The sequence below is a fragment of the Cynocephalus volans genome, chromosome 4, assembly GCF_027409185.1.
Source record: "Cynocephalus volans isolate mCynVol1 chromosome 4, mCynVol1.pri, whole genome shotgun sequence".
Lineage (NCBI taxonomy): Eukaryota > Metazoa > Chordata > Mammalia > Dermoptera > Cynocephalidae > Cynocephalus > Cynocephalus volans.
The window spans coordinates 149,581,337-149,596,237 of record NC_084463.1 but is presented as its reverse complement, the minus strand read 5'-3'; the positions used below and the strand labels follow the sequence as shown (position 1 = coordinate 149,596,237).

General features: G+C 33.1%; 1 protein-coding gene across 1 annotated transcript; it reads left to right on the top strand.

Moving 5' to 3' along the window:
- The first annotated feature begins 8,634 nt into the window (after positions 1-8,634).
- On the top strand, positions 8,635-9,573 carry LOC134377006 (olfactory receptor 5J3-like). Its single transcript, XM_063095617.1, has one exon. The coding sequence runs from the start codon at positions 8,635-8,637 to the stop codon at positions 9,571-9,573; it is 939 nt and encodes a 312-aa protein (XP_062951687.1).
- The last annotated feature ends 5,328 nt before the right edge of the window (positions 9,574-14,901 follow it).

Here is a 14,901-nt window from a genome sequence, read left to right as displayed (position 1 = left end):
TAATTTACCTGTTGGCCATTTGTATGTCTTCCTTTGAAAAATGTCTATTCAGCTTATTTGCCCATTTTTAAACCATTTTTTTTAATTTTATTTTTTTACTGTTAATTGAGTTCCTTGTGTATTCTGGATATTAATGCATATTAGATGTATAGTTTGCAATTATCTTTTCCCATTTTGTAGGGTGTCTTTTCACTCTGTTGATTGTTTCCTTTGCTATGAAGAAGTGTTTTAGTTTCACATAATCCCAATTTTCTTCTTTTGTTGACAAAGTTTTTGAGGTCTTATTCGTAAAGTCTTTGCTCAGTCCCACATCCTGAAGTGTTTTTCTCATGTTTATTGCAAGGAGTTTGGAGTTTTACATCTTATATTTAAGTCTTCAACCCATTTTGACTTGACTTTGGTATCTGGAAAGAGGTATGTGTTGAGTTTCACTCTTCTACAGATGAATAACCAGTTTTCACAGCATCATTTATTTAAATACTTTTCTTTCCACAGTGTATGTTCTTGGTGCCTTTGTCAAAGATAAGTTGATTCTAAGAATGTGGATCGATTTATGGATTCTGTATTCTGTTCCATTTGTCCAAGTGTCTGTTTTAATGCCAGTACCATGCTGTTTATTACAGCTGTGTAGTATGATTTGAAGTCACATAGGGTAATGCCTCCTGCCATATTAACTTATTTATTTATTTTTGCACAGCATAGCTTTGGCTATGCTTGGTCTTTTGTTGTTCCATTTGAATGTTAGGATTCTTTTTTTTTCCATTTCTCTGAAGAATGTTACTGGTATTTTAATGAGGATTGCATTAAATCTACAGATTGCCTTGGGTTGTGTGGACATTTTCACAATAATAATTCTTCCAATCCATGAACACAAAATTTCTTTTCACCTTTTTGTGCCCTCTTTAGTTTCTTTCAGCAGTGATTTGCAGTTCTCACTCTTGATATCTTTCACCCCCTTGAATACATTAATTTCTAGTTTTTTTGTTTGTTTTTGGTAGCTATTGTAAATAGGCTTGGTTTATTGATTTCTCTTTCAGTTTGTTGTCAGAGTATACAAATGCTACTGATTTTTTTATATTGATTTGTATACTGCAACTTTACTGAATTTGTTCATCAGCACTAAGAGGTTTGTTTGTTTGTTTGTTTGTTTTTTACTAAGTTGTTTGGTTTTTCTATATATGGGATCATGCTATCTGCAAACAGAGACAATTTAACTTCATCATTTATAATTTGGATGTACTTTATTTCTTTCTCATACCTGATTGCTCTGGCTAGTATTTCCAATACTATGTTAAATAGGAGTGGTGAGAGTGGGCATCCTTGTATTACTTCTGCTCTTAAAGGAAAAGCTTTCAGCTTTTCCCGCTTCAGGATGATGTTGGAAATATGTTTGTCATGGCTTTTATTGTGGTGAGACACTTTCCTTCTACATCTAATTTGTTGATAAATTTTACTATAAAAGGATGTTAAATTTTGTCAGATGCTTTTTCTTCATCTATTGAAATGATCATATGGTTTTTTTCTTTGATTTTGTTAATGTTGTGTATCACATTTATTAATTTGTGTATGTTGAACCACTGTGTATCTCTTGGAGGAATCCCACTTGATCATGATATATAATCTTTTTGATGTGCTGTTGTATTGTTTGCTAATATTCTGTTTAGGAATTTTGTGTCTGTGGTCATCAAGCATATTGGCCTCTGGTTTTCTTTTGTTGTTTTTGTATCTTTGATTTTGGTATCAGGGTGATGCTGGCCTCGTAGAATGAATTTGTAAGAATTGAAACTGTTTCATTTTTTTGGAATAGCTTGAAGAGGGTTGATATGAATTCTTTAAAGGTTTGGAAAAGTTTAGCAGTAAAACCATCCATTCCAGGGCTTATCTTTGTTGGGAGAATGCTGATTACTGCTTCAATCTCATTGCTTGTTATTGGTCTGTTCAGTTTCTGTTCTGTTTCTACTTCTTTCAGTCTTCCTAGTTTACATGTATCCAGAAATTTATCTGTTTCCTCCAGGTTTACAAATGTGTTCATGTATTGTTCATTTCTATATAAATACAACCTTCCTGAGGTCAAAAATACTTACTTTGTAAACAATTAAGCCATTTCAAGAAAGGAAGGCATTTCCTCTCAGAAGACTGAAGTTGTATATAATCCAAGAAAATTTTGGCTAGCATATAGACATTTTTCTCAATGTTGATGTTGACATTGACATTGATTGTTTTCTTTTCTTTTCTTTTCTTTTCTTTTTTTTTTCTTTTCTTTTTTTTTTTTTTGAGTAACCTAAAAGTACAACATCAAATAGAAATTTCAGACATTTCAAGACTGGTATTGTATTTTATTATGTTTCCACTTATACTTCTTGTTCCAAAGGGGAAAAAAACTTCCTTTGAGATTCATAGGAAAAAGTGATAGGCTACTATATTTTGCTAAAATTTACAGAAATTATTTCTCTAGTTTAAAGCAATGCATTTTTATTGGTTATGAATATTCATGAGATGCAAAGCTGATTGTCACCCCTTGCGCCCAAGATGTGAAGGCCAGATTCATACTTGCAGCATACTCATTACCACAAATTGCATTTGTACCCTGTGTCACTCACCCAATTATCTCCAATCCCCCCCCATTCCCTTTCCCCTCAAAACCACTTTGTAGCCCAAGGAATGTACTCTTCCTCTGCAAGTCTAACTCATTAATATGGTCTTTCTGTCCTTCCTTCTTTCTCTTTTATCTCCCACATATGAGTGAGTACATGCAGTATTTATCCCCCTATGCTTTGCTTATTTCACTCAACATAAGTTTCTCCAGGATCATCCATGTTGTTGCAGGTGGGAGCATTTCATTCTTTTTATGGCACAGTAGTATCCTATGGTGTATATATACCACACTTTCCTTATGCAGTCATCCATTGATGGACATTTAGGTTGGTTTCATGTCTTGACTACTATAAACAGAGTTGCAGTGAACATGGGAATGCAGGTATCCCATCTACATAATGAGTTCTGTCTCTCTGGATTTATATCCAGAAGTGAGATTGCTGGATCTTATGAAAGATCTATCTGTAGCTGTTTGAGAAACTTCCATACTGTTTTCCATAGTGGCTGTTCTAATTTACAGTCCTACCAACAGTGTAGGAGTGTTTCCTTTTTTTTTTTAGCTACAGTAACACTGATTTCAATGTGCCACCGATTTGACAACATTTAATCATACTGTATTTTCCCTCCTTTGAATGTGCTACTCAGTTCTCATTATTGATTTAAATCACCCATTCCTTGACTGTTTTGTTAAAATATGAATTTATTTTGATCTCTTTTTTTACATGGTGATAGCTTCTAATTTTTGTATCCAAAGGAACTAAGATGTTCTGTTGGGAACTTCACAACTACATACATTTTTTTTTTTTTTCATGATTCTTTGAATTTTGTACATTATTTGGATTGAAATAAAACTTTATTTTTTTCTCTTTATATAACACTATGCTTTCATGTTATAATATCTAAGACTTACTAATGGATTAACAAGAGAATTCAACAAAATTATCTGCTACCCTCTCCCAAACATTCAAATAATTAATACATCATTTGAATTACCTAAGAGATCTAAATATAAAACTATGTAAACAGACAATACACCTTGCGAAATGTATGTAAATTCTCTGCATTGTTTTATTTGTCTACTACTACTTTAGTGAAATTAAAGTGAGAAGGAAATTATAAGACATAATCCACAGATATATTGTGTGTATTGAGTATTTAGAGAAAATAAGAGCATAGGTTTTTAGCATAAATAATCCAAAATAGAGCATATGATCTAATTAATTCCATATGTGTATATCTTTGTGTGTACTTTCTCATCTTCAATTCAATGAATCTTTAATTCAATGGATATTTTTGGAGTATGATGTGATGCACTAATTTACATATAGTTCATAATGAACTAATCATGTGTAGAACACGTTTGAATATTCCCATTTTACAGAAAAGAAATCGTCTGTTGTTTCATCATTAGAACATTTGAACACTTGACTGAGTAGCACATACATAATTAGAAAACATTTCTTTAGTTCCTGCAATTGGATTTATTATCTGCATTGCACCTTCATCCCAATATATTTGATTTTTAGAGAACTTGTATGTTTTTAAAAATTGTCTTATTTAAAAAAGCATAAAATTTTGACATTTTATCAAAGTGAAAAGAGAGGCATCTACTGAACAATGATTGAGAGAACCTGAATCTCTGTGTTTAGTTCCAGTCTCAAGAGACGAAAAGCACACCACTGATCCAACCTTTGGACATCTGAGATTCACAGCTGCATAATGGACTACAGCTGGTGTCCCTGAAAGAAAATATGCTACATATAAAAAACTCTGCTCTCAACAATGAGTCTTTGAAGAATCATGAAAACCTGGTCTTCTTCACTAGACTCTCTGCCTACTCTGGACGTTGCTTAGGTGTAAGTATGTTTAGGGAGTGGCAATGCAGGTTTTTTTCAAACTTCTATTATCCCCTGTTATCTCCTCACACTGAAAGAATCTGTTAGCAGCTGTATGATTTTAGCATTGTTCTCAAACAAGTTATTTCCCAAACTGTGCTTTATTTATCTTTCAAATATTTTCTCATATTATGGAAAAAGGCAATGTTTACATAATTTGTGTATCCAGGATTTCCTCACATGTGTGTTTATTGTACTTAATGCTTGATTTATATAGTAATTTAAAGCTACATGTGTAATTATGAAAAATTCTTTAAAATGTAATATCTGAGAATTGTAACGCATTTTATCTGTACGACAATGAAAACTATTTCTTCCCCATCTTATGTAATAATAGTCTTTGAAAATCATTTAGACCTAATTTTCTTTTATGATTCGAATATGACATGTTAAGGACTATTTTATATTTTCCTTGAGTTTGTCTGTAACAATATAAGGGCATGTGCACCCACACTTAATTCCCAGAGCTCAGGTCTGTTTTATTTCTTTCAACTACAACTCCAATGTGTCTGTATAAAATAGTCTTCCAAATAAGTTGTATTGTTTTTAAATTAGACTAAGTTATAGTTCTGGGTCTTTCAATACATCGGACTTGTTTCTGATTGAGTTTCTACAGTTTTCAGTTGTGATTGTTGTTTGGTAAGTTTTATGTTTTTTGGATATTCGATATTTGGTTACCTTTGTCTTGTAAACAATGTTTAATCATAAACCATTTGTTGTGTAACTTTTAAAGTATAAGTTCATGCATATATTTAATATATGTTATGATGAATTCATATATGTAACATATATTTTATATAGCATTTACTCAGTTATACATTTATTTCTAAATAATATTCTATAATAACATGAACAATAAATGAACAGTACAGAAAATATAAGATTTACATACAATATTTGTAATAAATGTATCCATAAATATGCCAACATAATCATATTTTGTAAGCCAAGTTCCACGAGAGCATATAGTGAGCTCTTTCAGTTTTGGGTAACAACTATGCCCCCACAATAGGGAGAGACCTTTATTTTGAAAGTCATTAACTGTTCTGATAAGCAATTGGCTGGGTTCCCCTTTCTGTTATAATGAAAATTGCTGTTAGCTTTATGATTTCTCTCTCCAACACCCTTATCATAAATTGTGTTTTTAATCACTGATATAAAATATAGATAAGATCTTATTTATAAGCTCAATTTTTGAGAGTTCAGCCTATATTCATAGAACGAAGATTTTGACATAGATTTAGCAATATCCTGAAGGCTGTATCCCAGGCTTTCCCAAATCTTGATCCCAGTAGACCTCAAGTTCCATAAGTGCACAGCTCACATATCTTTCTTGAAATCTCTAATGTCTAACACTATATATTGCATAAAGGGCATATTCTTTGAATAAAAAGCAATATGTAATATTAATGGGAAATACAAATTTTCCATAGAAAATGTTATGTACACATAAAATAAAACCTAGGTGGAGAGCAGTGAAATCATATGAAGAGGAAAAATGGTTACCTTTAAATGAAACAGCTTTAGTATAGACTAGCAAAAATGATGTAAGATTGAAGTGAGGGTTTATGGCAATGTAAACCCTTAAATATTTTCTGCAAATATGCAGGGTGAGAAAAGTGAAAAGAGAATATTTTCCTATCTTTGTGTTTGAGTGGGATAGACTGTTACATGCTTGACTGCCTGTAGAAGGTGGGAAGAATCAGCCATTGCAATTTTCAGATAATTGGAGATAATAAACAGTTTTCACAAATTTTACTTTTTATTAAATAGCCTATTAGGTCACCTCAGAATTTGTATCTCTTGAAGTTTAAGATCATTACATCTCACAATCAAACACCAAATGGCAATTCAATTTGTATAATTCCCAATGTAATATAACTAAATACAATTTTTGATTTTTTCCAAACATTCATTCATGTCTTCTACATCTCAGAAAAGAGCAACTCCAATCGAGAAACACACACACATACATACATCGATACATACACACCCCTCTTAGAATAATCTTTTATTTCATGTTCAGTTCAACTTTCCTTCTTTGTGATTCTTACCTCAAAATATATATAGAATGAAATCACTTGTGATCATTTTCCCTTAATGTAGGGCATAGTCATCTCTCTCAAGGATTGAATCCGCCTCCTAAAAAGCCTCCCTGCTTCCACTCTTGCCTTACTAGAGTGTATTCTCAAAGCAAGGGCTAGAAAGAGCCTGTAAAAATATGTCAGATACTTTGATCATCTAAGCAAACAAGTCCCATCTCACTGAAAGAGTGTCCAAACTGCTTACAGGTGCTACAAAGGCAGCATCTCTTATTCCCCATGAGACGCTCTCCCTCTTGTTCCTTTTAGTTAAGTTAATGTTTTATGCTCTCTTAATAAGCCTGATTTCACCTCATTTCTTTAATCTTGCTGTGCCTTCTCCCTGGAATATTCTTTCTTTAGATAGTCACATTCCTAATTAAATCATTTCCATCAGTTTTCTGTTCAGATTTCACCTCATTTAGAGTCCTTCTTTGAACACCCTAAACATGGCACATTGAATTATGGCCCAATAATGTCCAAGTCCTGATCCTTAGTAACCGTGAATGTTACCTTATATGGCCAAAGGGACTTGTTAGGTGTGAGTCAATCAAGGATTTCAAAATATGGAGATTATTCTGGATTATCTGGGTATATCCTAAATATAATCACAGGTGCTGTTTTAACAGGAAAGCAAAGGGAGATTTTGCTACAGAGGGAGAAGGAGGCAGTGTGATGACTGATGAAATGCTATACTGCTGTCTTTGAAAATAGAGTGAGAAAGGGATGCAGTTCAAGAAGCTTGAAAAGGCAATGAAATGTGAAAAGGAAGTGAAGAAATGTGGCCCCAGTGACACCTTCATTTTGACACAGTGGAACTGATTTCAGACCTAGAATAAATGTTTGCTGTTTAAGGCCATGGGTTTTGTGTTAATTTGCTATAGCAACCATAGGAACTGAAGGCACTCTATAATAGAGTACCTACCATATCTTTCTATTCACCTCCCCTTCTTTCCTTTTCTTTGCAGCACTTATCACCATTGTATAAGTATACCGATATGTGATTACTTATTTCCTACAGAATGTGAACTCCTTGGAGGCTTGTTATTAGCCTTGTTCAGTGCTTCATCTCTAGCAAAAACACCATTTCTTGGCATCAAGTAGTAAGTAATGCATACTTATTGAATGTTTAAAAGTATGGGTGAATGAATGAATTAGTTGATATTTAACCATAAATGTTGTTGAATTAGTATCATATCATGTCAAAAACATGTGAAACAGAGGCACCCTATGTTTTTCAAAACAGGACATATCTTGCAGATATAGTTTTGTTGCCTCTCACTATACCTTGCCTCTCTACAATGGTTTTCAGGTCTGTTATTTCAATGCTGATAGAAAACAAAAATGCAAAAGTGAAGTTATACAAAGATGCAAGAAAATAGTTGTCAAGTTAAATGCACTGCTGTTTTAATCAGCCTTAATACTAAACAACAAGTGAAAAGATTGATCACCTTTTTCTTCTGACTCAACTCTATTGTAGGTCACAATCATTGGTCTTGCAAGTGGGGGATCTGGGCAGAAGCTGAGGCAAAAATAGGTTTGAGTTCTAATATTTGGAAAGAAAGAGGTCTTCATATTATGGAAGTCAGTGCCATGAGCTCAACTGGGTGTGAAAAAAATCGAAGCAGGTTTGCCACAGGAAAACGGAAGATTTGTTATCATTTGATACAAGTCAGTTTGTATCCTATGTAAGAAGAAGGCTTGTATATGTCATAGAAAGAGTCAGAGACTAAGTACCAGGCATATCTACATTTGCATGTCAATTCTATCCATTAACAGTTTTGTAATCTAAGAGAGTTTCCTTTTTCCCCCTTTTCTATGATGTCGAAACTAAGCCAGGGGATAAAATAATCTCAAATTCCAAAAATTTGTGTTACTTTATATAGATTGACTAGCCATAAATATAAGCTACTGCTGAGGTTAATTTCTTTTCCTTATCTAACTACAGGGTAACCATAAATGTCGCATGATAATATGGATTCTGGATCATGGTGGAAATATATATTTTTTTCATCTAAGTGATATCTTGTTCTACAGCTAAGGACCTATGTGAGCCTAAATGCATGGCAGGTTGGAATCATACCATAGTAAAGGAATTCTATCTAGTAGGGTTAACTGAAAATCCTAAGTTGCAGATCCCACTCTTTTTGCTCTTCACACTTATTTATTTCATCACTCTGGTAGGTAATTGGGGGATGATTTCCTTGATCTGGTTAAATGCCCAACTTCACACTCCAATGTACTTCTTCCTTAGCAACCTGTCCTTTTGTGATATCTGCTACTCTACTGTCTTTGCTCCTAAGATGCTGATCAATTTCCTATCAAAACATAAGTCCAGTACATTCTCTGGTTGTGTTCTGCAGAGTTTCTTTTTTGCAGTGTATGTGACTACAGAGGGCATCCTCCTGTCTATGATGGCTTATGACCGCTATGTGGCAATAGCTAATCCCTTGTTGTATACAGTCATTATGACCCAAAGTGTGTGTATTCTGATGGTGCTTGCATCTTACTCAGGTGGGCTCATTAATTCCCTGACACATACAATAGGTTTACTCAAACTGGACTTCTGTGGTCCTAACATTGTGAATCATTATTTCTGTGACATCCCTCCTCTGCTAAGGCTTTCTTGCTCTGATGCCCATGCCAATGAGATGTTACTTTTGATCTTTTCTGGAGTCATTGCAATGTTCACTTTCATTATCATCATGGTCTCTTACGTCCGCATCATCATTGCCATCCAGAGAATCCGCTCAGTAGAAGGAAGGCACAAAGCCTTCTCCACTTGTGCCTCCCACCTGACTGCTGTGACCTTATTCTATGGGTCCGTGACCTTTAGTTACATCCAGCCAAGCTCTCAGTATTCCCTGGAACAGGAGAAGATCTCTGCTGTGTTTTATACACTGGTGATTCCCATGCTAAACCCATTGATTTATAGCCTCAGGAATAAGGATGTGAAAGATGCAGCAAAAAGATCAATTTGGTGCAAGAGAACCCCCACTTGATTCGATCCTGACTATGGCTTTGCTAACCTGACATTAACTCACAAATGGACAGACTTTCTTTAAAATTGTCAATAATACCACTGCAAACAAATCTATAATCAAGATGCTCTCATACAATTTGGGGCAGGGGTATTGAGTATGACCTGAAGACTGAAAATCACTCTGGTATTTTGCCATTCATGGTTTGGGTGGCTTAATAGTTTCATGCTTTCAAAAGTTAATAAATATTTTTTCTGACATATTCTCATGCTAAAATCTGAAGAAGCTCACTGTGGTTTTAAAAGAATCTGACGTGGATTCAAATAAAAAGAAGACTCCAACAGTAGGCATTTAACAAATGAATTGGTATCTCAGAGAAAAATCACAGAATGGCAAGAGTAAGAGACAGAAGCACAACCAGGAGGCTACACAATAATTCAGCTAAGAATTGACAGTGTGTTGGACAAGAGGTGTCACAGTGAAGCTTGTGAGAAACAGAAACGCATGATACATTTTAATGCTAGAACTCTCAGGATGGTGTGGGAAAGAGAAGATACAAAAATGACTCCAAGATTTTTTAGCAAACAAGCTGAACTGAGATAAGGATGACATTCAAATCCTACAAAATGTGTATTCTTTTCAAACATGCATATGATATTTTTCAAAGTAGACTATATGATGAGAACAATAAATAAATAAATAAATAAATAAATAAATAACTCAATACACATCAAAGGATGGTATGTACTAGTTCTGTGACTCTGGACAAAACACTTAAGTTTACAAAACCCAAATTTTCACATGAAAATAGGAAATAATTATTCACTTTGGAGTTTCATGAATGTGTAGAGAGAGACATTAAATAGATGATTGATTGATTCAGACATATAGATAAACATTGTTTGATGTAATTTCAGTGACTGTTAAGAGATGAAACTCTGCAAGGTAGGAGAGATAAAAAAGATGCATAATTACCTTAAGTTTAAGAAACTCATAACACAAGAGTCAAAATTACAAAATGCAATTAGGTATTATAACACACTGAATAGGACTTGTAGACTACTTCCAGAAGGGATTACCTAATATTAGATTTCAAACGTTGGGAAAGCATAAACATGCATTGTATATTAGAGAATAATATTATATAATTATTTTATAATAATAAATGTATGCATATATATTTGTGCATGTGCATATAGATGTGTATGTGTATATATTAAGATAGAGATTGAGAGAGAAATTGGGAGATTGATAAGGCAACTGCAGCTATTGCAATTAGTGTTCATACATAAGGGGTATATGAGGGATTGCTTATTCTTCCAAATTTGTGTTGTTCTTGAATCTCTTCTGTAGGTTTAAAATGTTTCACAATTAAAAAGTTAGGGAAACATGGGAAAAATACTTATGTAAAATGACAGAATCACTTTTACTTCTAAATGGATGGAATCTGTTGTGATTTAAACAGCATTTCTGAAAACAAAGTAGGAAAAGCAGGATAAGACATAGAAATCATCTCTTGAAAAAAGAGTGAATAGCTACTAAGGAAAAAAGAATTGGAGTGGCTGAGAATTCAGAGACGTATAACCTTGGAAAAAGGAGATGACTTTTATTGCAGTGATTCAGAGCACACTTAAAAATCCAGTCTTGTCCTGCAGGAGGGCTCTGTAAGAGTGCACAGGACCCAGCAGAGATTTAGCAGATACTTTGTGGGTTTAAACCCAAATTGTGCAATTTCTTTCAAGATATTAGTCAAATTCTGGACTTACCAGGCCTGGAGACTAAAGAAATAGAGAGATGGACAAATAAAGAGGTAAATAATAGATGATAGATAGATGATAGGTAAAGAGATAGACTATAGATAATAGATTAGATAGACAGATGCATTGGTAGGTTATGTATATAGTAGATAGACGTAGTGGACAACTTCTGCAAAGCAAAGAGGAGCTTTTGGTAGTATCCCAAGCAAACAAATAATGAAGATTGTTACCCACCAAAAGAAACAGCTACTGAGTCTGGGCATGTGCCTTCCAACTGTTCTGGGGAAAGATAAAACAGTGGAACTTTAAGTGATTAGGTGGGCTGGAGTGATGAATTTGATTATATAACAGTTTAAACATGCAGCTGGTCTTCCCAGAAGAATTTGGGGTGGGATGAGTGTGAGAAGCTGGTTCTGGACCACAAAGGCTGATTATCTTCTGTATGCTTGCTGTACTTAGAAGACAAATTCTTTCTAAAGAGAAGAGCAGCAACAAATGTAATGTAGGTGTTCCCTCCAAAGTATTTGCCTGCTTCAGCCAGGCACAGAAGGTTAAAATTTCTTCCAAAAGCAAAAAGACAAATCTGGAGGCTCAGACTAAGATGACAGGCAGGATGAAATCTTTCTCAGTGTTTAGCTGCTGGGTTGATAATGTCCCACCAAAGGCAGAGGCTTGCATCAAACACAAGCCCAACAGCCCCCTGAAGATATTTGCTGCCTTTGGAGATGTAGAGGGAAGAAACTGAGTTCACACCTCCAAAAAGTTAAAAACTTGATGTCCTGCAGTGTTTAAGGTCTGGAGAAAGTGAGAGAAACATAGAAAGAGAGAGACAAGCCTCTTAATCAAAACACTGGGAAATCCACACAACAGAAATAAGCAGGGGAAAAAAAAATGATTTGTAACTCCAAACCAGTCCACTGGCAGCTCCAATAGTAATTGAATTAACATGATAAGCACCTCAGCCTATCTGCCTATAAGAGAAACAAAACCCTCTCCTGTGGAAACTAAATTCATCTTCAGTTTCTATGATCCTTTTATTCACAGGCAAAGAGACAGAAAGTATAAATCTAGAGTAAAATCACACAAAATGCAAACAGGCCCACCGAAGCTCAGCATGTTAAAGATAGAAAAAGACCTTAAAAACTGTTATGATTGACGTGTTTAAGAAAAAGTTAAAAAAAATTAAGATGATGTATTTTAAGAGATATTTACATGAGTAAAAACAAAAACAAATGGCATTCTACAACTTAAAACTAAATCCCACAAACTCTGAAAATAAAAACTTATTGCAAGAATTTAAGAGCATATCAGAGAAAACAGAAGACAGGACTGAGAACACAGATGAATACAAATTATCTAAATTGAAGCACAGAGATAGAAAAAGATCACAAAGATGGATCAGAACATAGGAGACATGCAACCCAATCAAATGGTGTGAAGTAGATGTATCTGAAGTCCCAGAAAAAGAGGAGAGAACAGACAAAAAAATATATAAGATAAAGCTATTTTAAGATAAATATTTAAAATAAACTGTTGAAAGACTAACTTTTACAAAACTGATGACTTAAAACAAATATACTCAAGGTCAGAAGATCCCAAGTCAAAACATACAGAAAAACCTGTTCCTAGAAACTCTGTGGTCAAAGAAACAATGGTAAGAATTATATCAAACTACTAAGAGACACTACAAGAAGCAGGGGAAATGAAATGACATATTTAAAGTATGAAGAGGAAAAAAGTAAATATCTTAAAGTCTCTTTTTATTTTCAAAAGAATCTTAAAAAAATATAGAGGAGAAATAAAGATTTTACTAACAAACAAAAGCTGAGAGAATCTGTTAGACCATAAAATAGGAAATCCTGAAGGAAGTCTTAAGTGGAAGGAAATTACTCCAAATGGAAACAGAACATGATGAAGAACACCCTAAAGGGTCGATATATTAGGGAATATTGACTGATTAAAGTAACAGCAAAAATGATTTCCTAAGGAGAATGTAACAAGTGGCAAAATAAAATATAAAACAAAACATAAATGCTAGAAAGGAATAAGCAAATTAAACTATTGGAAATTTCTTCCAGTGTTAAACATGGTAAAATTATTAATTTAAAACAGACTCTACTAAATTAAAGATTATATTACAATACCCACAGCAGCCAATAAAATAATGAATCAAAATGTGTAGATAAAAGCCTAGTAAAAATCATAAAATTCAATAATTAAATATTTATTAATTCAATAATATGCAAACAGAAATTTCAGAAGGGCAAATATAAATCAAATAGTGAGATGGAATATGTACATTCTGCCAATTATTACATACTAAAGCAAATTGAAATCAAGGTTTGTCAACCTTAGCATTATTGTATTTTTGGGCTGGGTGATTTTGTTGTTGTTGTTATGGGGCCTGTCCAGTTCACGGTAGATTGCTCAGCACTAGATGCCAGTAGCAACTCACCCTTCACCAGTGATAACAACCAAAAATGTCTTTAGACATTGACAAATGTTGCCTGGAAGCAAATTTGTTCAGATTGAGAATCACTGATATAGATGAAGAAAGCAAACAAACAAGAACAAAAAGCAAGATCCAATTAAATGCTGTTTATAAGAGATACAGAGACATAGGCAGATTGAAAGTAAAAAGATTAAAAAAATAATAAAGAAGTTACACTTTATAAACTCAAACTTAAAGGAAGCTGGATTCACTATATTAATATCAAAAAAGTTAACCATTAAGGGAAAAGGTGTCATTATTTATAAAAATGTACATTTATTTTTGGTAAAATAATGACCAAAATAGAAAGGAAGAATAGTCCTAAATTTGTATCTACCTAATAAAATACCTTCAAAGTACTTAGAGGAAAGATGATGGAATAGAGATAATAAAATTCACAAATATCAATAAAGGTTTTAATAAAAAACACTGTAATTAATTGGTAAAACAATCTAATAAAAATAAAATTGCAGTACAGTAAATTTAATTTACCTAATAGAAATACAAGGAACACTATGCCTTAATACAGAATATGCTCTTAAATACTCTTAAATGCACATAAAACATTTCAAAATTCATTCTATGTTGTGTCATCAAATTTTAATAATTGAAAACATTCTGAGTATATTCTCTTTTCCCAGTGGAATTTAACTTTTGATAAATAATAGAAAGCCAACTAATAAATATCTGAAATTTGGAAATTAATGAACAAACTCATAAATAAACTATGTTTAAGAAAAATTCAATTAACATCTAAAATATTTTTAAGTTAAAACAAATTTTAAAAAATAAGTATAATGAAGTAAATAAAAATGAAACAGAAAAGATATAATATAAATTATATAAGAAAATCAACATAGACAATGTTTGAGAGTAACAAAAATACTGAAATTATAGAAAAATTTGATGAGAAAAAATGAGAGAAACATAAATTACTAATACTATGAATGGAAAGAAAATTATCATTAGAAATTCTATAATGTTTTAAAAGAATTATAAGATAAAACTTTATATGAAATTAAAAATTCCTTGAAAACATCTTCCTTGAGAAACCAGACTTACTAAAAGAGGTGAAAAACTAGGCAATGTAAATAATCCTAA

Bases quoted from the DNA above. Each gene is read 5' to 3' on its own strand.
- LOC134377006 (XM_063095617.1), top strand. From the start codon at position 8,635: ATGGCAGGTTGGAATCATACCATAGTAAAGGAATTCTATCTAGTAGGG.